Source organism: Amphiprion ocellaris, chromosome 1, assembly GCF_022539595.1.
Source record: "Amphiprion ocellaris isolate individual 3 ecotype Okinawa chromosome 1, ASM2253959v1, whole genome shotgun sequence".
Lineage (NCBI taxonomy): Eukaryota > Metazoa > Chordata > Actinopteri > Pomacentridae > Amphiprion > Amphiprion ocellaris.
The window spans coordinates 25114054-25140056 of NC_072766.1; the positions used below are offsets into that span (position 1 = coordinate 25114054).

Genomic DNA, 26003 nt, shown 5'->3' on the forward strand with positions numbered 1-26003 from the left:
AAAGCATCTGACAGAAACTCCTTCAAGGACTAAACCAACCGTCTCACAGTGAAGGTGTCCACGTGTGTGAGGTTTGATTGACAGCTGTGTGCTCCCTTTCCTCTAAGCTGATTGGTGTCTCCTAGGTGATGTCCGTCCCACCCTGACGGTGCTGCCCCCCTCCAGTGAGGAGCTGCAGCAGGGGAAGGCCACGCTCATGTGTCTGGCCAACAAGGGCTTCCCCTCAGACTGGAGTCTGTCCTGGAAGGTGCTACAAATGTAGTTTACCACCATCAGAGTGAGAATGTGTGAGTGAATGAATAATGGATTCATTGTAAAGCGCTTTGAGTGCCTTGAAAAGTGCTATATAAATCCATTATTATTATTAATGGGTATGTACTGTTTTGTAGCTAGTTAGTAGCTCAGACAATAACTGCCAAACCTGAAATAAAACTTAATGATTTGTCCTAACCATATTAGATTATCTAACAAACAACAGGTAGTCTGACTATGTGTATCATTCAGTAGTTAAACTGATTTAGATTTTAACACACTGATATTAGCTATTTTAAACATAAAAGATGGACTTTTGCCAGCTTTAAAGAAGTGAAGCTAGTGTAAGAGTGTCTTAAACCTACAATCTCTTGGACCCCTACAACCTTCATTTCAAAATAAATAGAGATAAAAGTTCTGAAGAACAATATCGGACTGATCTGTTGAGTATCCCTTCTAGAGAAGCTTCCATCCAACACTGTGACTTTGCTAAGATCACTTCTTTCATCTGTCTTGCTGTAAAGCTGAACAAGAGATTGGATATTTTTATATTTAATGCTATATTCACTGCAATGTAAGCACATTATTTTAGATTTCAGCCAACACTTTTCAGCTGGCAATGAATTCCTTTCAGGACTTCCACTGCACTTTAAAGGTGTAGGACAATTTATCACCTTTCAGGGCTTGAATGTCATCTGAACCTTCAGCTCATTGACCTCTTTTCACTTGACTTTATCATGCGCTGAAACTTTCTAAAGGATTGAATTAGTGACCAGCAACAAGTTTAAAATGTTTTTCTCATCCAAGCAAATGAACACTGAATAGTTTTAAACAGTTTATATATCAGTGTATATAGTGTGTTGTTGAGCAAACTATATTCTTTCAGATGAATATTGTTGTTCAAAAGAAAAGTGGGTTTTATCTTGGAGGAATATGCACTGATCAGTCACATCATTCAAACTTGTCGGGCCATGAACAGAGGACCTCTGTGGTGTCTAGCACAGCAACGCTGGCAGAAGATTCTTTGGATCCTGTAGTTTGAGGCCTCTGTAGATCGGACATGTTCCAATGCAACAAACAGATGCTCGATTAGATTTGGTTTCGAGGACTTTGTAGGTGGGGCCATTACTTTGGGTTCTTTGTCATGTTCCTCAAGCCAATCCTGAGCAGCTTTAGGACTGTTATGCCAGGAGAGGCTGCTGCTGTCAGTGAGTGCTGGTACCATGGAGTGTATGGAGTCTGCAGCTATGCTCAGCCAGTTGCTGTGTGTCAAAGTACGGTCATTCCAGAATTGGATGACATTTGGGCTTCAAAATTTTTGAAAAATAAACTAGTCTTTTCCTAATATGCATAACAGGGTTGCATGAGGTAGAGTGAGACATTCAGTCAAGGCTGACAATGTTATGAAAATATGAAAAATAGAAGAGAGGACGTACCTTTGCTCTTCCCATTCTTTTAGAAAACTGTTTGATGATGTTAATTCCAGCGTATCATGTGATTCACTGTTTTCTTCTTCTTTTACCAGCTAAAAAGGTTGTGGTAACAGGGTTGTGTGACATGTTGTGGGACACACGTTCCATGCATAATAATTACTATTTAAAATATTATGTTGATTTAGAAAAATGCTCCCACAATTACAAGAAACATTAATGAAAAAAAAATTATACCTTTTTAGATTTGGTCTCAGGATAAGTACATTTATGCAACAACTGCCTGTTTTAGTATTTTGTACATGGATTATTTGAAATTTCATGGGTGGGATGTAAAATGTCTTCCAGTTCTGGAATGACCCAGTAACATCTACATGAATGCCAGCACCTATGCCAGAACAATAGTATATGGTAATGAGATGATCAATGTTATGCTATTTTATTTAAATGCTGCGGACGATTGCCATATAAATGTGCACAATATCATGCAATTATTTTACAAAAATAAAATCCCAACTTACTTTATTGTCACTTGTAACAAATTAAATAACATTTCTGGCCTCAGCATTTTTTAGTGACCAATTTAGCATAATTTAATTTCAATAACTGGGAGTAGATTTGGAAATTAACAGTGGGAAAAAAAAATGAACACAAATGCAACAGAATGCAACCAAATGCCATTATTAATTGAGCGATCCTTGATTTCAAAAAACAGAAATGTACATATAATTTATATATTTACCAATTTGGGCAACTTTAAGCCAAAAGCCATAATTTTACTTACATTTAGTTAATTCAGTTTCCATTTCCACCTCTAATACACACACACTCACACAAAACAGCACTGTTGTTCACATTACTGATGTATCCAAGAGTAAAAGCGTACTACTGCTGTAACACTGTGATGATACCTGGCAGAGGCAAAGCAACCCTGTAGTGATGTTGACTGCTGTGGTGGAGTGGTATCTTGTTAAAAAAACACTGCTACTGAGAAAGTAACCATCATCACCAACATATATCCCCATGTATTTTTAAAAATGGCCCTTTTAATTCTGAGAACTTGCAGGTAAATAACCAGGAAAGAACACAGTACCTTTTTGACATCCATCTATTATACAAACCTTAATTTGTGCTAAAGTCAGCATTGCCACATTATTGATAAACCCACAAAAGTTTCTAGTTGAGAATTTGGCACAGCTATGAAAGTGAAACCTAGTATTCAGTTTTCTTGTTAGGTATAAAATACACCAATATACACTGTGATTGTGTTTGCGAGGTCTGACTGTCTTGAAAAGTCCACAAGGAGCCAAAGCTCAATCTTGATAACGAACCTCTGCTCTGAGTTCCTTTGTGATGTAGCTGAGCAGTGCAGCAGTGACCTGCTGCTGGAGAGTGCTGTTGCCCATTACAAGAGCAAGGAGCTGAGCTGCATCTGTCCAGTCCAGGCTGCCTAACACTGCCATGATGTCCTTATAGAGCTTCTCTTGCTGGTTAGGAGGCAACTCCATCAGGATCTGAGGCAGAGGCTTGAACTCACCGCTGGTCATCCAGCTGCCCAATAGACCGCCGACTGCTCCACCTGGTGGAGACACAGAGAAATATGTGGATCAGTGGTTTTAGTATTAATCAAATACAAGTAGGTACTAGTATGACACTAAACTGCAAGATAACAGAAAACACAATTGATGATGAATTATGAGAGTTAACTTAGGTGATAATTAGATATATTTTTATTACTAAAGTATCCCATGACAACTCAAAACAAAGCAAACCAAAGCAGTTGAAGCCCGATATATCTTATTTGTCTGTGCCAGAGAGCTGCGTTGTTGCTTTAAAATAACAAACACCAATGAAACACACTGATACACTGGGTGGTCTGTTCATTCATTACTATGGACATGGCCACTGTGATAACATTATCCAGCAGACAGTGTTCTGTTAAAAAGAGGAGATAAGATCTCAAAACTTCCTGCTAGCTTCCCATGCAATAAGTCACATAGGAATATTAAAATTAAGTTGTGTTTTTGTTGTTGTTGATTCTGGCTATCAGTCTTACTGTCATAAACAATTGTGGGAAAATCACAAGTTCACTGTGATCGCCTGTCTGATTTTGGATTTCCAACAATTTAACGCTGAAAAAAAATGCCGCAATTCTGTCAGTTTTCTGCTAGTCAATGACCCGAGACATAAGTTTCATAACACAATGTCTTAAATATGTCCTCCTGGATTAGTCAATCTTCAGATACCCTCATCTGTAAATAATAATCAACTCCAACATTTCCATTTTCCTTTGAGGCATGTGGCACTAAAAATCTCAGAGCCCCATGAGCTTACCAACTGCAATCCCTGGAGGTCCACCGAGCATCCCGCCTACAAAGGCAGCTCCTCCTGCCACCACTGCTCCTTTGGTGGAGTTTTTCACAGCAACCTTGATTTGATGATGAGCTGATAATTCACAGCACAAATGCATGACGTTATCCATTCGTGGAGACATCTCTGTGTCGAGGCACTGCTAAGACAGGACAGAGGATGGTCAATGTTAACATGGTGTCCTATTTAAAAACAGACAATGAGAAAACAGACTCATTGTTAGTGGCTCAGAATAGAAGACAGCACATTTAATAGCAGTCCGGAATGAATTTTCTGAGTTGCAGCCATACAGATGACACAGGGTAGCGACTCTGCATATAACAGCCAAAAGAATATCAAAACTTTTTTTCAAGGACATTAATAAAATTTGGTAAAATTTGTCTGAAATGTTTTTGAGACATACAGATGTTCAGATGCACCTCTACTGATATGCCACAGTGAGCATGAGGATTATTGCAGGTTCCCCAGACAACAAGGCAAAACTGTTGACTGTGATGAATGTGAAACAGAACAAGGTTGCACTGACATATCAAAAGAAATCAAATTTGCCATAAACAGGCAATATACATTTACAGTATGGTAGTGTTTACATGCTGAAAGAAAATATTCTGAACAAAACAGCTGCCACAGGCTAAAGTCAGTGCTACATGAAGTTTCATTCAAGACATGTCAAAGGTTTTACTCATTGTAAGCTCACTAATTTATCAGACTAAGTCTCAGTCACAAAATCACAATTCTGCATCAGCAAGGCCATTGTCAAAGGCAAATCAAAAAACAAAATGGATTCTCAGCATGTGGTATTCAGGCTAGGGCTGCACAGTGGAATAGTGGTTAGCACTTTCGCCTTGCAGCAAGAAGGTCCCTGGTTCGCGTCCCGGCTTTCCCGGGATCTTTCTGCATGGAGTTTGCATGTTCTCCCTGTACATGCGTGGGTTCTCTCCGGGTACTCCGGCTTCCTCCCACAGTCCAAAAATATGCTGAGGTTAATTGATTATTCTAAATTGCCCGTAGGTGTGAATGTGAGAGTGCTTGTTTGTCTTTGTATGTGGTACTGCGACAGACTGGCGACATGTCTAGGGTGTCCCCTGCCTTCGCCCGAGTCAGCTGGGATAGGCTCCTATTTTCGGTATAACTATAGTTTTAAATTAGACAGAATCTGAATGGAGTTTGGCTTGACAGTAAACTTGGAAGCTGTCCTGTCAACTTAAACTAAGAAAACATAATGAGCTACTATCCGCCTATACTGTTATTCTAGATAAAATAACCTAATGACAGTTAAGACAGTTGCTTTAATAAAGGCTGGTTGGGAAAAAAAATCCGCATGCATCCAAGTTTCTTCTCTTTTAATACCGAGCAAACATGGCTTCAAGAGATTAATTTCCTCTTCGCGGTATAAACTTAGACAACAGACAGAAGACAGCTGGACTAGCCAACATGTTAAATTTATATTTCTTACCTTTACTCTTGTTCTGAATGTGCGAGGTGGTCTATTTTTTTCTCTCAGAATGCATTCGATTGACGTCAATACATTGTATATTTGATAGTATTCAACTTCAATCCCTGTTTCCCCAAATATATTAGTAAGTATATACTCGAAACTGCAACTAAATTAATTACGTTAAAAAACGAGAAAATGTGTAAAGGATCGAAATTCCGTTTATGAAAGCGTCACAAAAAATACCACGTTTTCTTGTTTCCTGAAGAGTTTGGTAACCTAATAAAGAAAAAGTTGTTTTTCCTGTCTGACACACGCATGCGCATAAAGTCACAGACAGATATTGGGCATGCGCACTACATACATAAAGCAATAGTAGTTTGAGCCCGTTGTGAATCATCTGAAACCGACAGCAGGCTCTCATGTAACGATATTAAACCATATAACAAAGGATAAATAGACGGAATGAGAATAAGATTAATGCTCTCTGTTCGTTTTCTGTTTTTATAAGCGTCCAAAAACATTCCAGCACACAGACGCCCTGGCAGTTAGTTTCTTGTAAAATTTGAATTTTACAAGTCGTAGTTAGTTGTAAACACAGTTAAGAAAACAGGAACCTTCGCCTGTTTACGTCATCAAATACAAACATCAGTACATAATTTTGCAGCAATGAACTTAAACCATGACTCGGCAAGAGAAATAATTTTTAAACCCAGATTTCACTGTGTTCAAGTCTTAAAATACTTCACCCAAACATATATAAATATGAAAAACAAACTTGATATTTCCATTTAAGTCACAGCTATTCAGAGAAGAAAGTGGGTTTGTTGACATGTGACGTAGCTTGGCCCCGCCCCTTTGGGTGGTACTTGGTGACGTGTCAGGACACGAGGAGGACCCTGTCTCGCCGATAAACAACTTCTAGATCAAAACAATCTTGGAGGAACAACAAGGTGGCAGGATCTTTTCTGTGCAAGAGAAACAGCGTTTTATTCGGCTGGGTAAGTGAAAATGCAAATCTGAACGCATCTCTGAGCAACACTAGCATTATAAGCTTTGGATGTCAAGTCTTTGTTCTCTGGCTGCAAACAAACAACAGGCTGCTCAGAGCCTCTGCCTACTTATTATTTGCAGAGAACCATCAGTATTGTTTTATAGCAGGACTAGGTTCTTAATTTGGGCAAAATCAGCCTACTGTCTAAGGTACAGTTAGTTACAGTCAGCTGTTTTGAACTGTCTGCTGATAATAAACCTTCTGAGGTTATGTCATCACAGGGTTGTTGCATTAGTGTGGGTGAGGAGACCGTGCACTACAGTGTGTGTGTGTGTGTGTGTGTGTGTGCGCGCGCGCGCTCATAGGAAGGGCTTCGGTGAAATTAGAACCACAGACTGGCAAGAAAGCATCCAGACACTGGAGTGAATTTCTGTCAACAACAACATAGTGCACTAATACATGTAATATATGATAATACATCACTTCCATAATATGTTTTGAAATAGGACATTCACAACATCTAACGGTGAAAATGCGGTTTAGCAGGATTTTTAAAAAGAATTTGCTAAATATTGTTGCTTTACTATACACAGATGTGTGCAATATTACTCAAGTAACCCTTTTGTATTATGTCAAAGTAAGCAACTGCATTTCCTCTTATGAAAGATCAAAAACAAATACTTTAGGAAGGGTATATTGAAAATACAAGCCCAGAAATAGAAACTCAATGCAGCAGAAGTTAATAAATCTGTGATCAACCAGTGGAAACACAGTTGCAGTAGTATTCAAGAGGTATAGAAGGACCTATAGTACCACCAATCAGTGTTGCAGTGGTTATCCTAAAATGACACCACAGAATGTGCACTATTTGGACAACCTGTTCCTGAAAAACAGACAGGCAGATGCTTCGGACTTGGCACAGGGGTTGTCATTGGAAGCCAGAGTTTCTGTGACAGCTCAGACAGCGAAGAGCATTACATAACATCAACCTCTATGGACGGCATCCAAGAAAATAAGCCTTGCTTTCTTTTTGGCATAAACCTGTAAGATTGAACTCTGCTGAAGAATATCAAAAGAAGCCTACTGAATATTGAAAACACATTCTTCGGCCAAATGAGAGCAAGGTGAATTTATTGGACTACCACAGTGAATACATTGTCCTGACAGTGAAGCATGGAGGCAGGGGTGTGATGATATGGTGCTGCACGAGCGCATAAGGGTTTTTTGGGATGACATTAGTAGATGGTGTCATGACTCTGTGTGGATAAACCAAAAATATTGACTGAGAAGATGAATCCAAGTCTGCATGAGCAGAACACTATTCTACTGAATCCAGTAGAACACATTTGGAATATCTCAAAGAGAAAGGTCGAATCAGTTTAGCAAAAGATAACCGGAAAAAAAAAAACTCTCAGGAATGGGAGAACATGTTGCCAGAAATTTGTGTAACAATGGTGTCCTCCAATGCTGAGAAGGATGAAGTATGTCGCCATAAATAAAGGTGGACTTACAAAGAATTGGAAAAATAAAACATTTGAATCTTAGTAACGACCCTTGTTGCACTGATTTCCTAGTACGAGGCCTGTACTTTTAATGTAGTAAATCTAAATCTGTTTTTTCTCAATTTTACAAAAGTGCAAATACTCTGCTGTTGAACTTAGAAGTAACACAATTACTGCAAGATGATATCATTTTGAATCCTTTCACACAGGGTTGTACTCACTTCTGTTGCATACTGTACATTAAATCCTCAAATACTGTGCTGTTTAAAGAACGAGTTCAGTCTCTTAAAATCACTACTTTAGCATATTATGACATTACAATTTTTTTATTTTATTGTCATTAAGATGTTGAAATGATGCTTTACAAGACCACCAAATAATATTAAAAGCCTAAAATAGCTTTACTCAAGAACAGCTTGGGAACACAATGCTAGAATATGAAGCAAACAGTAATCTGTTTGGGGTAAAAGGTCAGCCAGATTTGTCAACTGCAGTCTGAAGCAACACATAAAACTGATGTTTCATCCTCATGAAAGGAATCTAGACCAACGTCACACATAATATAGTACCTCTGTGATCAGAGTCATTTCATTCTCTTGTTTCGTTATGGTCCCTCAGCTGTTGTAGAAGTGACTCCATGACCCCATGTCGCAGCGACGCAACAACTCAGGCTGATCAGGTTTCTGAACGGATGTAATGGAAACAGTTGTTGATACAGAGCAGACATTATGGGAGACAGGTCTTTGGGGTGTGTACTGGGACAGCCTCAAGAGGAAACTATTTACACTGTTAATTTGCTAGATGCACATACAAGGAGGAAATCTGGGTTCGTAACTGCTTCTTTAATGCTAGTTCTAATTTACCTTCTCGCTGTTGTTGATTTACAGACTGCAACAGAGGTGTAAAGATGATTGGAAAGATCCTCTCTCATCTGCTTGGGAACGCCAGCGAGGGCTTTGATGCTCCAGACCACACTTATGATAAGCTAATGGAGATTGAGGAGGGGGGATGGGTCATTGTTAATCTCACAGGTGAGAGAAAAACCCTGCTAGAAGTACCGCAGCATACTGTTTACACTTCAATCGTTTCGATTGCTCTTGTCATAATTGGATAAGAACTGATCTGTCTGAACTCATACAGAGGATGAAGCTGGATCTGCCCCTGATGTGGATCCTCTTGAGAACCTGCTGATTGAACATCCCAGCATGTCTGTCTACCAGATGAGACGCAGGATGAGCGGAGCTGAGGAGGAGGAGGAGCTGGTCTCTGATGCAGATGAAGAGGATACCTCTAGGTGACTTTCTGTCTCACGTTTGTCTAAGATCTTAAGCCAACCATGAAAAATCACTGACAGTCCCACAGCTCTCAGTTCCATTCTCATTGTCTTTTTGCCTCCTATAAAACCATGTAACATATTCATAATAACAGTAATATTTGATTCACTCAAGCACATAGTTAAGACAACTCCTTTCTGTGTTCTCTATGAGGATGCCGGCGGTCAGCCCAGAATTTGTAACCGCACAGTATGTCTGCACTGCCAGCTCACCACCTGCTGATGAATGACAAGTAAAGTCATCGCAGCAGCAAGCATAAAGCAGTCACCCTCCATTTCACCCTTGTGCATCAATTATAGCCTTTGTAGTTTTGCAGGTTTGAGGCTCAACTTGCTGCTTGGTCTACAGTGATCTAGTACAGTTTTTCCAGTGACAATGTCCGAATTGACTTGATGACTTCCATCCATCCATTATCTACACACAGCTTAATCCTCATTAGGGTAACGGGGGGCTGGAGTCTATCCCAGCTGACTTGGGGCGAAAGCAGGGGACACTTTGGACAGGTCACCAGTCTGTCGCAAGGCTACAGATACAGACAAACAATGACATTCACACATTTAGAATAATCAATTAACCTCAACGTATTTTTGGACTGTGGGAGGAAGCCGGAGTACCTGGAGAAAACCCACACATGCACAGGGAGAACATGCAAACTTCATGCGGAAAGATCCTGGGAAGGCCGGGACGTGAACCAGGGATCTTCTAGCTGCAAGGCAAAAGTGCTAACCACTATTTCACTGTGCAGCCCCGACTTGATGACTTCTCAACTCATAATTTGTGTCATCAACATTTAGGCAAATTCAACCTCCACTGTTTGTTACCTATCTTTTCTATCTTTCTTATTCTACTGCCAGGATCAGTGCCTGTAAATATGAGAACTTTTACTAGAAGGATTTCTCCTTTTTCTCTATTCCACGTGTCAGGTCAAGTACGAATATGTTACCTGTACGTTTGGACTAAGTTAGTGATTTATCTGGGGAAAGATGAATCATCTTCTGAGATCTGCCAGTCACTCTGTCCCTTGAGGAAAGGAATGCCAGTCCCCTTTGTTTCATTTGGTTGTCTTTGCTGTTAGTGACAGTACTTTGCTGTCCCTCCATCTGTACCTTCACTCTGAGAGCTTTCTTGTACACTGACGTGTTCCAGAGTGGCTCATTGTCCACGCACTGTGCGATGTGAGTCTTGTTTTCATTCTCACAGGACAAGCTTTTGTTAGACTTTGTTGTAGGTCATAGATGAGGATAAACTAAAATCTGCTGGCCTCCTTAGTCCAGATCTAAGCCCATAGAACCTTTCCGTCGCCTTCCCAGTTTGTCTACTTGCCTTGTTTTCTCACCCTGACTTCCTGGATTTGTCTCCTCTACTTTGCCATCTGTCAGATTTTTTTCTGGACAAGTTTCCTTCTCTACTGGGAGTTTGCTCAACTCCAGTACAACTGTGTCTCTCAGCCAAAGCCCTGGCATTCTGCTGCTACTGCTCATATATTGTTTTTGTGCCTTATGGAGCAGCCTGGACTACAGCAAGTTATATGCTAATCGCAACGTTTGCGGTTCAATCCTCAGCCCCTCCATGTGTCCTTGGGCAAGACACTGAACCCCAAGTAGCAGAAACACATTGTGAAGCATTTCCTAGAACATAGCTAAGGTAAAGGTGCTGTATAAGTGGAGACCATTCACTGTTAGTGCAGATCTTGTTTCCAAGCTTCATGATGTCTTGAAGGTAGCTCACTTGATAGGCTACTGCTATGAGGACTCAGCTTTAGTACATGGTGTATTTGTCCTGAGTTTGTCAGGATCTTTATTGAATATAATTCACTCTATCTCCCTTTTTTTTGTTTTGTCAGCGGTCCTTCCATAATACAGGCAAAAAGCATGAACAAAACTCTTAAAAAATAAAATCACATCCTGCTTTGTATTTCTTTTCTAACATCTACTTGTTGTTCTTTGTTACTCTGTGTTCTGTAGTGAGTCACGTGGAAATCATGTCCTAACACATTTGTCAGGTTCCTTCATCAGTGTTTGGGTTAGTTGTGGTTTCCCTGGGTGTTGTTTGTTCGACTGAAGCACTCTACCTGGAACTAGTCTGGCACATAAGCCTAAACAACTTCTTGTAGCTGCTCTTTGGTTAATCAATGGATCAAACACAATGTAGTTTATTAGTTAGTAGTAGTTAGAATTAGTATTAATTAGTTATCTCTGAGCAAAGCCAGGCCAGTCATTTCTTTTTTCTGCAGCCCTAAGCTACAACTATATGCTGTCATTAGCTTCATATTTAACTGACAGACACGAGAGCTGCATCAATCTTCTTACCTCTCATTCGGAGCAAAATGAGCATTTACCCCCAAATGTTTTACTATATATAAGGTCAAGAGAGAACTTTCATGCTTTATAAACAGTTTTGCTTGACAAAAGTTGTTTTACAGATGGCTGAAAGGTGGACACACAAAGATCAAGACTATTTTCATCCCAATGCTGACATGACTGTAACATGAGATTTATCCTAAAATGAAATGATGACCATCCAGACCCTTGCAGGAGTGCCCTCACATTTCTCAATCAAAATCTTAACTTGGCTTTCACAAGAACAGATAACCACAACATTCACACAGATCTGCTGCACAGTGATGCTTTATCCCTCCTTTTGTGTTCTCGTATAGTACCAAATGTTTCATTACCATGTACTGTAACACATCCCCTGTGTCTGTCCAGGCCAGTGGCGGTGAGACGGCACTTATCCTGGCGTCTCGCTGCCTGGGGGACCCCTCTGCCGTGCACCGTCCAGCTGCTGGCTCTCCAGAGGGCCAGGACCCAGGCTGAGAGGAAGAAGCTGAGCCGCAGCGCCCTCCATAGGCAGAACCTGGCCAAGATGCGATTCTCCCTGGGAGAGAGACGCTACGGCCACTTCAAGCAGCCCGGCCAGCGCCTGTACAACTACTGAAGATGAAAGTGCTTTTGGGAGGGTTTCTGTGTGAAGATGCCTCCATCACAACACAGAGCGGAGCACAGTGCCTTGGTCCTGAATTACTCAGGTCATTGTTTCACCTCACACTTATTGTGCACATCCACCAAGGTAAAGCATGTGAGATTTATAATTTGCTGTCCAGTGAAATGGTCAAATATGAGCCAAATGAACGACAAAAACAAACATTTTTTTAAATCTAGACATTAAAAACGGCAACCTGCACTGCAACCCTCACGTCTGAAACCACTGAGAACAACGAACCTCGAACACCTGACCACGAAAAAGCACAGCTGGTCCCCAAAGCTGAAACGCATTTCTAAGAAAAGGTTACTTTTCAAATACATGTTGATAATGTAAACTATCAAATGAGAAATGATTTGTTTAACTAGTGTAGATTGACAGGAGTAGAGGTAGGGCTCACAGAAAGGTAAAGGTGTGTAAAAGTTACTGTAAAGGTGCTGTTGCTGTCCCTGTGTGTAATACTGTTTCAAATGTGAAAAACTTTGCTCTAAATAATGATGCAAGTGGATTACGGCACGTTGTGATGAGCTGTTCCTTGATTGTATTTAGCATGTGGCTTAGCTTTCTCTGCTTTTCTGCCAAGTGTATTAAGAGTTGATTTCATGACATGTTGACCTGTACAGTAATCATGCTGTGTGAAAACCAAAAAAAAAAAAGCTCAGTGAATTTGCTCAGATAAATCTTGCTTTTGTTCCAAAACTTCAAGAATAATTACTTTTGTACTTTATAGTGGGTTCTCACTTTTTCATGTCACTCAAACTGTTATAAATGAATATAAACTGAATATAAATGTCTTTTTCTATTTGTGTGTATTTATAAAATGTTCAAAAAACACAAATAAAACTTGTTTTCTTAAGCTGGTGGCTTCATGTCTTTAATGAAGCAGAACAAACAGTGGTTGATCAAACATGTTTAAGGCGTTAGGGGGATGACAGAAATCTTTCACTTTTTTTTTCGAAGGTCACGTATCTTTTCCATGAACCTCATCACTTGGTCTGGGTCAACATCATTGGCCCAGTGGCCACCATACTTAAAATGAGAACCGATGATCATTCCATGTGCGTCGAGGTAGAGTTCAATGTTGTCATAGGTCACTCCTGAACCAATAAGCACTGGGATTCTCACAGACTGGGACACATCTGCAAAAGCAAATAAATAATTGAATACATAAACAGCACAAGAGGAACTACCAGGGCTTTTAAAAAATACTCAGTTTAAGGCTTGACGAGCAAATAAGACATTTTTTCATAATACTTATGAATTTGGATCAGTATCTAAAAATGTATTGGAGAAAATTCTAAATCGTTACTTTCTTTCCACCTCTTATCAGCACATATACAGATAAGCTCAAATAACTCATATCCATATCCAGTTTGGATTTTTAGTGAACTTTTATTTGATCAACAGATTTTATCTTGTTGGAAAATACACAAACAAGGTAAGATATTGCATGCAATGTGAATGGGAAAATGCTACTAAAAATGCAACAGCTACAATTATTCATGTGTTGAAATTGGTACCATTTTTCTGAGAATGCACAGCTTCTCTACTACTGCGAGCAATATGCTCTCTATTCAAAGCTGTGTTGAGCTTATTTGTTAACAGAATAAACAGATATACAATACATTATTAGCAATACAAGACTGGAAAAAAAAGCAGAAATCTATTTCCATTTTCATCTTCAACTGTCTGTTGTTTTATTAGATAAGACTTCCATAACTGTCTTTGTTCATGTGTAGACAGACATAGGAGGACGATATATGTAACTGATCTCATTTCATTACATTATAACATGTATTGTTTCATGTTGTGATGTAGTTCACAAAGTAATTACAGCTCCAGTTTCCTCCGCTTAGGTGTAGGCCATGTGAGGAAAACAGCAATTGCCCCTTTATGCCACAAGAGGGAGTATAGTTCACCCTGAAGTGTGTGCTTCTGTGTTAGGCGTAAACAAAGGCAAGACTCAGTCATTGTGCTGTAGTTTGAAAAAAAGGTACAAACCTGTGACAAATCAGTCAATGTCTGTGTGTTTTGCAGAAGTAAGGGAAGAAAATAACACTTTACACTGCGCCTTCATGTGTGCAAGGGAGAGGCAGGTTACTTCTATACAATTCTTTCAATCCTAGCATAGAACTACTCCAATTAAAGATGAGACTTGCTGCATTAATGTAGTATCCATTATTGTATATAGCCAAATTTGATCATTAACACCTCTACCACAATATCTTACAGTCTTTTGTTACTTCTTTGTGTCATTTCCAGCCAAAAGAAACCAAATAAATTGTCCCTTTAAATCAAAATTTGGCATAACTATGAATAATGTTGGGATTAACTGTAAAGTAATACATCTTGAATCTCCTTTTTTTGAAAACAAAATCTACATAATAAAATGTGCTAACATCCAACTGATGCTAGAGTTATATCCGTGCTGGGCCCGGTCATGAATCCGACTATTAAAGGACGTTCTTCTGTAATGCTGACAGGCTGAGACGTGTGAGGCTTTGATGCACCCAGTGAACTTTGGACAGAGTAAATGCCGACCTCCACACTGGCATGTGAGCTCCAGTATCATTCTGTCTGACCAGTGCCAGCATGTTTGTGCACGTGTGTGTGGGGGACACAGGGCCAAGCGTTTGTGTACTTGTTCTTGTGTATCATCACACTCGCATATATAAAACCTGACTATGTGACTGTTTAGTTTCCAGCTAAATGTTTACAGTATTATGTGTCAAGCTGGAGACTCAGCTTGAAATAGCAGCCGTGGTGTTGCTAAGAGAGGGACATGGTGCAGATCTGACCCTAGTAACCCTCAGCACATACAAACCAGGGGGAATTTATTGACAGCCTTTATGGCCACTTATTAAGTACAAATTATGTTTTGTATTTTTTATTTATTTATTTATTTTTTTTAAATTAGCACCAGCTCAAAGTAGTTAAGTATTAACATGCATTTATGTATTGTACAAGTTGGCCCCGTTCAGACATGCGCTCTTTTCTGTTAATCTGACGGTAGTTGGCCTCGTGTCTCCTCACTTTTCAGGAAAAGTTACAGCAGAAACCATACTAGGACAGACCTTGTAACATTCCCTTATCACTTTCAACACAGCACAAGTCTGAACAGATGCAATAACGGATAGGCACACACAAGACTACAACAAACTTTGAGTTGTGTGAGGCAATTTGGGAAGGCACTTTCCACATTACAGCGCTAATATTTGTCCAGAAATATCACAGAGAGCACCAATGACACATCTTTCTCATGCACATTGCCCTACAATTTCAAATCTATTACAAACTGAAATGTCCCTAAAAATAACGCTTCACTGTGATGAAGGCAGAACAGGTGAGATACATGATAAATAATGAATGTAATCTGGACTTTGACAAATCCTTAACAGGAGCTGGAGTTTAGTTTGTTGTTTCCAGCTGTTTGATTTTTCATATTTTTTGTAGTTTATCAAATTACTGCAGCATCAGACAACAGGATTTTTATTTTTTTTTATCTTACTGTAAGTAAAAAAAGTAGTTATAATATTTATCAAACATGGACAGAATTTTCAGAGTACAGAAAATACAAATAAAGTAGGCCCTTAATTAAAGGAACTATTTAGAAAGCTACCAGTTTAGATTTGGCCTTCAGTCTGTTATTGCATGAGTTTGTATTACAAATCACTTGATGTCTTGTCAGATCTTGTGTATGAGCAGTATTGTGCATGTATTGGGGCTCTTGGAGAAAGAGTTGATGAGGACAGTGAGACTGCACCAAAAGGTTACGAGCCATAAACCCAAAACAAGAAAACTCATCTGAAAGAGGCAAAAAAAAAAACTCTGTAAGGCTGAGATGAACTGCCGGTTTGGGTGATAATTCTCCTCAATTTTCATAATACAAGTGACATCATTCACACTGCATGTCAACATCCAGTTGTTTTTTTTCCTTAAAATTTTGATATTTGAGCTATAATGTAATGTAAAAATGAATTGTCTGGCTACAACCTGTGGACAAGAAGAAAGGTCAGGAAGGAGTTCAGGCTGGTTTTACTCCTGATCCTGTTGACCAGAAAGAAGAGGTACTAAGACTACTTTTTGCAAAAGGAATGGTAAATAGTCTGCACTTATAAAGCGCCTTTCTTTGTCAGTGGTACTCAAAGCACTTTACAATGTTTCTCACACACCCATTCACACACAATGGTGCCAGAGCTGCCATGCAAGGTGCCTGTCTGCTATCAGGAGCAACTTGGAGTTCAGTGTCTTGTCCAAGGACAGTTCTTATCTTATGATTAGTAGACAACCCGCCACATGAGCCACAGCCACCTAGAAAGCTTACTCAGAGACATCTGTGCAGTCCAATGTCAACTTTCTTCATAAAACCCCTGGAAAAACCACAGAAGTAGAAGGAGATTGGAAGATTTGAACATTTCTGGCAACTAACCAGCTGCAGACTGAAACTGTAGACTCACTCATCACAGCACTAAACACTGGCACACAACTTTGAATATGGTCAGTTGCATGAACTTTTCAGAGAGACATTTATTGTGATTCTCAGATACCGCTCACTAACAGAGTGGATACCACCAAGCAAACATGTGACTCTCACCGTTGCTGCAACTGCAGTGAATGAGGAAAATATGGAAAAGCATGCAAGGTGAGTGCAGTTCTACACCTTGGCCTGCACTTTCCTTACACTGTTCACCCTCCCACAACTCCCAAAACTCCACAGTGAGTGTGTTTTCTCCTCGACCATCTAAATTAAACTGATCAGTCATCACACAATAAGTTATTCCTAACAACCTAATAAAAATGAATGGTGCTACTGCAACAGAAGAAAAAAAAACATGACAATTATACTACTGTTCAAAAGTTTGGGGTCACCCAGGCAATTTCATGTTTTCCATGAAAACTTGTGCTTTAATCATGTGCTAACATAATTGCACAAGGGTTTCTAATCATCCATTAGTCTTTAAACGTGATTAGCTAACACAATGTATCATTAGAACACAGGAGTGATGGTTGCTGGAAATGTTCCTCTGTACCCTTATGTAGATATTCCATTAAAAATCAGCTGTTTCCAGCTATAATAGTCATTTACCACATTAGCAATGTCTCGACTGTATTTCTGACTAATTTAATGTTACCTTCATGGAAAAGAACTGCTTTTCTTTCAAAAATAAGGACACTTCTAAGTGACACCAAACTTTTGAACGGTAGCGTAAATATGGATTCTAAAATATTTGATCTCTCAGTTAATAAATGATATGGTGAATGATCATTAATTAGATTTATTTTGTTTGACTGAAACCTGGCTACAGCAAGAAAAATAAGTTTAAATGAATCAACATCTGCAGTCATATTAACCCTCACGCTCCTCAAAGCACAAACAAAGGAGTAGACGTTGCAGCAATCTTGCACTGAAGCTTATTAATCGACTCTTTCAAAGGCTTTACTCTCAGTCTCCTACCCAAACTGGAAAACACAAAAAAACAAATCCTGTTTGTTGTTGTAAATCATCCACCTGTTTTACTAAGACTTTTTATCTTATTTTTCTGACTTTTTGGTGACATTGAACTAGCTGACAGCAATCACAGTATTGTTCTGTTGCATATTTATTAACTTTCTCTATATTTTTTTGTCGCACATCTCATTCTACACATTTGGAATTAGAAACATACTATCAACCCTAAAGTGTGATGTATGTTCAGGGGATGTGTGCTATAACTTTTGGTGCTAATGGTTGCAATGGTAAGGAATCTATAGGTGTACAATGTTTGTTCGTGTATAGAGATATATAGGGAGTCTTAACGTGTGCTGTGTTACTGCACAAGGATTTCAAGAATTAATTGTGCATGTCATGCACTTCTGTTTGTTTCTTTCCACCACTAGCTTAACCACATATTAAGCCATCATTAATACTGTAAATGACACGGCATGATTGAGTGGTACTTTCAGAAATGTTAGTTCTACTGTATATGCATTTACGTAAAGTAGAATAATGGGAATAACTGTCCTCCACAACCCCCATGAGAAGGAGTGCATTTGTTCACGTCTAAAGGGATACAGAGCGAGTTATCCAATGTCTTTATTAGGTAGTTGATGATCAGCAAGTAACTTGTCAGGTGCACTGATTTCTCTTTCAGAACTCAATGACTATACTTACACAGCAACACATTTTTACCCAGAGGAGTTCAGAGTTTTGACAAATGAATGCTAATTGTACTTACTTTACTGTATTGTGTGTATATGACACAGAGCGAGGGAAATTCACTCTCACTGCCATATTAGGTGACACTGTCAAGTCACTGATAAGTCAGTAGAGGACACAACACTGCTCTATCAGTGGATATAACCACAGTAAGGGTGTCCTCTGCTGGACAAATGAGGAACTGCTGAGTGAAAATGCTTTCAGGCCTATACTGTACATAATAAAAATCAAAGTGTGAAGCCTTGCATGGCCAAAGTGAACATTCATTACTGGAGCATATGGGTCATTCTAGAATTGGAAGATATTTTATTTCCAACCCATCAAATTTCAAATAATCCTGTACAAAATACTAAAACATGCATTTGTTGTGTAAATTCATTTCTCCTCAGACCAAATGTAAAAAACAAACAAACAAAAAAAAAAAAACTAGGAGAAAGGAATGTTTGCAAATATTTTTAAAAATATCAAATAAGTCTAGAGTACCCCATAAAATGCCATTTTTTTTCTTGTCCCGCCCCCTGATCTCAATCTCAAATAATACAGTTAAAATGAAATTTAAATCTCCTTTTTTTGGTATTTTGTTTCACTGATGTTTCTTGTAATTGTGGAAACAATCTTTTTAATCAACATAATATTTTAAATAATTATTATTATGCATGGAACGTGTGTCCCACAACATGCATGCAACCCTGTTAATATAACCTTTTTAGCAGGTAGAAGAAGAATTAAACAGTGAATCACATGATACGCCGGAACTGGATTCATCAGTTTTCCAAAAGACTGGGTAGTGCAAAGCTTTGTCCTCTCTTCTATTTTTCATATTTTCATAACACTGCTGGCCTTGATTGAATGTCTCACTCTACCTCATGCAACCCTTTTATGCATATTATTGGGAAAAGACAAATTCTTTTTACTCTTTTCTTTACTTTTTTCCATCAGTAAGTCTGTCCTCTTGGGCAGCAGTAACAGCTAGCTAAATATCTAGTTCCTATTCCTGAGAAAAAGCTAACATTAGCATGGATTTGCAACCACTGTAATTAGAGTAGGGTGAGCAAACAACAAATAAAACATGTAATAAAAATGGTACCATTGATGTGTAAGCTCAGCCAATCAAGCCTTTGATAGTTTACTACCTATTATTGATGAATATGTAGCAGAAAATTGTAAAATAATAGGTTTGTTTTTCAAAAATTTTGAGTCCAAATGTCCTCCAATTCTGGAATGACCCATATGTCTCCTGGTTGCATGAAATGTGGAGCTTTTGTGGTCGTACCTCTGAGCTCCCGTGGGTCAGCCTGCACTCCAGTGGCTGCTCCTGTGATGATGAGTCCATCTGAGAGGAAGAACTCGGCCGCACGCGCTGTCTCTTCAATGGTCACGTCTGACGTCAAGGCATGGGAGCTGGAAACACCCACACACAGTACACACACACACAAGCAGACTGAGTAAAACTAGCTGTGGGTACAATTAAGACTAACCCATGACAACCTGTGTTAAATAATTCAAATTAAACTCTTAAATAAAACTATAGATTAAAAATGGGATGAAGAACAACAGAAGGGGGTCAATTCCCCAGGCTCTCATATCTCATTACGCATTTTTTATCACAATAAAACGTGGGAGTCCTTTGTGAGTGTGAGTTCTTTGGGAATATTCACTGCTGGCACAGATGATTTAGTAACTTTTGTCTAATAATCCGTACTGAGGGTGAGCTGCTTTGAGATTGTATTTATCCAACTTTAAAATGCTGTTCTCAAGCGTATCTGTCTGACAGCAAAGTATATGTGGATGATCTTTTGCCACCTGAATAGAATTAATGTAAAACGGGTGCCGTACAAAGGGTCTGTTTAGGACAAAGCAGTATGACATGTATCAAAGTTCCCCAACTGGAATCAAACCAGAGATGTTGAGGATACAGAGTATGCTACTTAACCAGTCAGTGTGGAACTTCCGTCCCCTTCTGGCAGTGAAAGTAATTCCACAAATACTGTTAATGTGTAATTGCATATGCCTCTTTATCCTTTTCTGTTTAACACTAAAATCCTTTCTCTGAACATTGAGCTTTAATCTGGAGCATCAGAAACCTTTTTGGGACACTGGTTAGGTTTTGCACTGCAGGCTCCTTTACACTCCTAGATGCCGTAGCCTGCTAGACCTCCATCTCCATAGTTGCTTCCCTGGATTGCTGGTTCACACATGTCTACCTGTGTCACAAAGTCACACAGGATTTTAACCTCCAGGGTAATACATAGATATTATCTGGAGCTGGGAGGTTAAATTGTGTGAGCTTTTTTGGTCTGAATGCAACAGATTTCATCCATTTATATTTAACAATCCTGTACTCCAGCTTTACATATAATATTTTTAAGTCTAAAAAACACCTTTGTGAGTGATGATAGAATGTCAACCAGTGTTAAAACTTAAATTAATCTTTCATCTTAAGTTCTAAATTTATCTTTCAAGGTTTTTTGCCAGAGCAAAATTTTGCCCCTAACTGTAATTTTGTTCCCCTTTTTCTCATCTTCCTATTTTGAAATTGCTGGATTCTGTTCCTTTTCTCCGTTTCTCCTCCACATTCACTCCGTTGTGATATCACAAAAAATCACCAAGAAGTCACAAAGAAAATTAACAAAACTATTGCAAGCTCCGACTGTCAGAGGAATATATTGCATTAGCAAATGTAGATACTACAGTTAGTGGCATCTACCAGTGGCTTAAAAAAAGAGCATTACAAGAACTTCAAATGGTGTTATGCTGAGAAAAGAGGATGGCCATCTCTTACGAGTCTAATTTAAGAAGCGTGAGAAAATTATCAAAATCTCATATTGATGTTGAATTGGGCTCAGCTATGTCTTGGAGAAACAGGCTAGACAAACAGGATATTTGGATATCTAGAATACAGACTTCGTTATTATTTGAATTTGCAAATACTCTGTTAGACCAAAATGACAATTAAGATTAACCAAAATACTTCAAGGCTCAATGAGTCTTCTTTCACCAGCAGTAAGGGACTGATCAGTAGTTAGTCCTGCCGCTGGTAAATGTCAGTATTATTAGAGAAAATGTAGTTCTACGTGAACCTCCACAGCTGTATTCAGAGACATAATGTGTAAAATATGCTTGCAGGTCTTTTTACTTTTCAGTTATACTTACAAATCAAATTGTACAGAAGGTGATCTCACCTGTGCTTCTTTTTAATGTCGGTGAAAATCTGCACATGGTCAGCTCCAATCTGTTTGCGATATCTCAGTAAGTCCCCAGCGCAGGCATTCAGGAGGCCCTCATCCGCCACATGAGAAAAGACAAAACCCTCAGCCCTGATGAAATCCAGACCTGTAACCAGTTACATTACAATGTTAAAGCTAGCTAACTGGTAACCACTGCATCGGGTAGAGCTATGTATTAGCTGACACACAAGTAGCTGTTCCTCACTAAAGACCAAACACATGTTAGCTTGTTTCACTGACAAACACAACTTATCTTAGAAAGGGTGAGCAGACAGTGAAATCAGCTGCTGTGGTGTTTGGAGGGAAATTGGTTTAAACTTTGTTCATAAAAGCAAGACTGAAACTTCTCTTCTGTTCTGCATGATCAACTTTGACGGGAGATTTTGGTTTATATAGGTAGATCAACATTCATTTAATTCATGATTGATTGAACCTGAAGCCAGAGCTACAGCCAGTGCCTGCTGGTTAGCAGATGACAGTATTTGCACTCCAAGTGGCAGGACTGGACAGACTCTTCTCACAGCAGTGCAGACTGCCGTCATACAGGCACACACCTCAGGACCCACGCTGAACGAGTAGGGGATATCATGCATGTTCTCAATGATCACGCCATCCTGAAAGTGGGGTTCACAAGTAATGATTATTGGCTTGACTTTAGACAGGTAAGGAATTCAAATAATGTGCAATAACTTACAACCCCTGCATCACGGTAGATTTCTGCCTCCCGGCATGCGTCTTCAGTAATTTGGGACATGTTCAAACAACCCAGGGGGGTACCTGAGGCGGAGATCTGGTTATATACAGCATGAGATTGGAGTACATTTACTCATAGACCGCACTCGGTACACATTTAAAAGACTTGATAGGAGTACGTCTGTTTCATTCCTCTGAACACCTCTACTCCACTACAGTTCAAAGAAAAATATTGTATTTTCAACTTGAGAATGTTAATTACACAATTAGAACAATAATTCCAAAAGTAAATAACTACCTGTTTTTGTTTTTTTTTTTTTTGTTTTTTTTTTTTGGGGGGGGGGGGTTGTTTGTTTTTTACAATTTTTTAGCACAAAACATGGGCAGTTTGTTCAAATATGATGCACTGTTAGACATTAAACGACCCAGCAGTAAAGTAGTTAAAATCATCTTTTCCTAGACTTACAGCAAAATAGCACACATTACCTAGTGGGCAAAAATGTGTGATCATGTTATACATGAACAACAAAAGGGATTACATCTCTACACAAAAACACATTAATGTAAAGTGATTCTAAATTGCATCATCTCTCAACAACTGCATTATCCCTAAGCTGAAGATTAGCATATTTCCTCATGAGCAATTAAAAAAGCAACACTTTAGAAAAACCACTGAAAAATAGGGCCCAAAACGAAAAACACCGAAAAACAAGCAAGAAAACCGTTGATCATTAAAACAAATTGAGTACACCTGTGATTTCCAATAAGCCTGACTGTATGAACATAGTAATAAAATGGACTGTGAACAACAGAATTTTCTTAGTTTTGAAACAATGGACCGTGTCTATCTGTGGACTGTGTCTATCGATGGACTGTGGATCTGGGGCTCCACATGGAAAAAAAATTAAGGAAAGGAATTTAAAAATCTGATAAAGATATTCCAAAGAAGGAAAAGGATACAGGAAGATCAGTAGCCAAGTTAAAATCAGTGGAAGCACAGCTGCAGCAGTAATCAGGAGTTATAGGTTGAGCCATAGCGCCACTAATCAGAGCAGCAGTACTCATCCTTTTAAAATGATGTCACATAAAGTGTGCTGCTTTGACAAGCTAGCTCTGACAAACAGACAAGCAAGTGCCTTAGACTTGGTACAAAAGTTATCAATGGAAGTCAAGAGTTTCTCTGACAGCTCAGACAATGTAAGGAACATTCCCCGATAGCAGCTTCTAAATAAAGTGTAAGAGAACAAAAAAACAACAAACAAAAAACACTTTTTTACTCTCTGGCATAAAACTGCAAAGTGACATTTTGCTAAAGGACATGAAAAGAAGTCTAATAAATATTGGGAGCAATTGTTTTCCAGTAGAACCAAGATTAATTTGTACAAATAATATAAGATGGGGTCCAGTCAGGACTATCACAGTGAATGCATAGTCCTGACAGTGACGCATGGAGATGGGGGTGTGATGATATGGGGCTGCGTGAGGCCATGAGTGTTGGGGACATTTATAAATGATGCACTGTCTGATAAATCTTTGTCTGAAATGATCAACTCTTGAGATAACAGTACAATCCAAAAGAAAACTTAAGTGACTTGTTTATGAGCCTGCACAAAATCCAAAATGTGTTCCAGTATAAGACAAGAAAAGGCTCAGAGAGGGCAGTACTCTGCCAAGGCTGCTCAGTCGTTGCATAATTTCCGACGGATAAGTCTCAATAAGTCCGCAGCCGGGAATTTGTAGTAGGATCGCAATCATGTGATCGTCAGCAGGCTGCTGACGTAGCGTTCACTTGTTGTCATAGTTACAGTGACGCTGTGACGCTATCTCGCAATGATACAGAAATCTTTAACAAATCTGTGGATCCAGACTGTAAGCCGCATAACTGACAAAATCTAATGAGGTGGTCCTTGTGTCATTTCTGACATTCCCTGAAAATTTCATCCAAATCCATTGCTCCATTTTTGAGTACCATTGCGCACAGACAAACAGAAGGAAGGACAAATATACGCTGGTTATCACATAATTACGCCGCGTTCCTTGGCAGAGTAATAACTCTCAGTCTGCAGAAACTTGGCAGTAGAGGAAAATTCCAGCATGGTAATGATCCAAAACAAGCTGCAAAAATCACAAAAGAATTTCTACAGAAGAACAAAGTGAAAACTATGACCTGGCCAAGTATGTCATCTGACCTGATTCCAAGAGAACCTTTGGGGTATTTTAAAGAGAATGGTCGAGCAACACAACCCTTCCCAAAAAAGAGCAGCTGAAAAACACTGGCAGAACACACCTCCAGGAATTCTGTATCCTATATGCTAAGAAGAATTGAGTTTATCATTAAAAATAAAGGTATGCAGCAATTAAAGAAAAAAAAATTTGAATCTCAGTAATAAAATGTACTGCTTTTTGCTGCATTGAGTTCACACTGAGGGGCCTGTATTTTTCATGAAGCAAAACTAAAGTATTAGTTTTTTATTTGACATAAGAGTAAATACCCTGCTGTTCACAGAAAGCTGTGGAATGCTCTTTTTCTACAGCTGAGATCGGCAGACTCCTGTGAAGCTTGTATGAGGCAGCTGAAAATGGTTTTATTTGGGCAGGCTTGTGGTTGACTTGGAGCTGGTGTATTTTATTTATTGTTGTTGTGATACACTGTATTTTAGCTGTTACCCCTCTGTTTTATCATTTGTAAAATATATTTTTATTATTTATTATTCTTGTTTTTAATTGTTTCATTATTGTTTTAAAGCACTTTGTAATTTTGTATTTGTGAAACGTGCTATATAAATAAATTTTACTTACTTCAGAAGAAATCAGATTATTGTAAGGTCGCACAATTTAGAAGGATTTGACATTTAAGTGATTTTTCACAGGGTTGTACTCACGTCTGTTGTGTATTTTGCTCGTATTTGTGCAACTTTACACCAGTAACATTTGCCCTGCAGGCCTACATTTGATCAGTGAAGGAAGAGAACAGTGAAATCACACTTTACCTGGTAATGCTTTAACGTGAATCATTCCAATAACGACAGATTTCAGACGCCCAAAAAGATCCAAAAACTTCATCGTAGTGTTTTAGCGAAAATAGCAGAAAACTGGTTGCTCTTTTAGTCTTTCTGAGCATGGGGATCACGTGACCGGCCAAAGGTCAACATTTTAAGCAAACAAAATATGAAACAACAAACCAAATACGTCTGAACCAATATCCCCCCACGTTCAGTAAATAAGGTACTCAGCAGTGCAGCACAATGAGTTTCGCGGCTGCAGATTGAGGGATAGAAGCAGGTTTGGCAACCCGGAGTGAAATGGGCGCCCCGGCAGGAGCATCCGCGGGCTAGCTCGGTGTTTTTTGTTGCGAAAAAACACATGCGCCCACGATGGCAGCGAGTGACAAGCATCCGTGGGGTTTCCGGAGCGAAAATACTCAACTACATCACAATATTTCGGCCGTGTTTCGTTTCATTTAAGGCTTTTTCAGCAGCACCGCGGCTTTGTTTACATCTGACACACAGGCCACGCGGTGCCCGGACTCTTCCCGGTTGGAAGCTCCGCCCCCGCAGCTGTCACCGCCGCAGCCACACCTCCTGTCTG

At 39.2% G+C, this 26003-nt stretch overlaps 3 protein-coding genes across 5 annotated transcripts; 1 reads left to right on the plus strand and 2 right to left on the minus strand.

Moving 5' to 3' along the window:
- Nucleotides 1-2187: 2187 nt before the first annotated feature.
- On the minus strand, nt 2188-5799 carry LOC111574037 (protein C19orf12 homolog). Of its 2 annotated transcripts, none has more exons than XM_023278422.3 (3): nt 5509-5799; nt 4017-4191; nt 2188-3261 (listed from the first exon to the last, which is right to left on the minus strand). In XM_023278422.3, exons 2-3 carry the CDS (start codon nt 4174-4176, stop codon nt 2996-2998), a joined length of 426 nt encoding a protein of 141 aa, XP_023134190.1. In that variant the 5' UTR covers nt 4177-4191; nt 5509-5799; the 3' UTR covers nt 2188-2995. The 2 variants fall into 2 exon arrangements, with proteins under 2 accessions (XP_023134190.1, XP_023134189.1); XM_023278421.3 differs by having other exon boundaries at nt 4017-4194.
- A 555-nt stretch (nt 5800-6354) lies between these two features.
- Nucleotides 6355-13155, plus strand: si:ch211-260e23.9 (uncharacterized protein LOC555795 homolog). Its single transcript, XM_023278420.3, has 4 exons — nt 6355-6488; nt 8871-9014; nt 9124-9277; nt 12026-13155. The coding sequence occupies exons 2-4, from the start codon at nt 8891-8893 to the stop codon at nt 12252-12254; spliced, it is 507 nt and encodes a 168-aa protein (XP_023134188.1). The 5' UTR covers nt 6355-6488; nt 8871-8890; the 3' UTR covers nt 12255-13155.
- On the minus strand, nt 13144-25946 carry zgc:162297 (uncharacterized protein LOC555865 homolog). Of its 2 annotated transcripts, none has more exons than XM_023278417.3 (6): nt 25406-25946; nt 22417-22499; nt 22156-22336; nt 21678-21828; nt 19769-19896; nt 13144-13438 (listed from the first exon to the last, which is right to left on the minus strand). In XM_023278417.3, the coding sequence occupies exons 1-6, from the start codon at nt 25476-25478 to the stop codon at nt 13242-13244; spliced, it is 813 nt and encodes a 270-aa protein (XP_023134185.2). In that variant the 5' UTR covers nt 25479-25946; the 3' UTR covers nt 13144-13241. The 2 variants fall into 2 exon arrangements, with proteins under 2 accessions (XP_023134185.2, XP_054868269.1); XM_055012294.1 differs by having other exon boundaries at nt 22417-22512.
- Nucleotides 25947-26003: the final 57 nt, after the last annotated feature.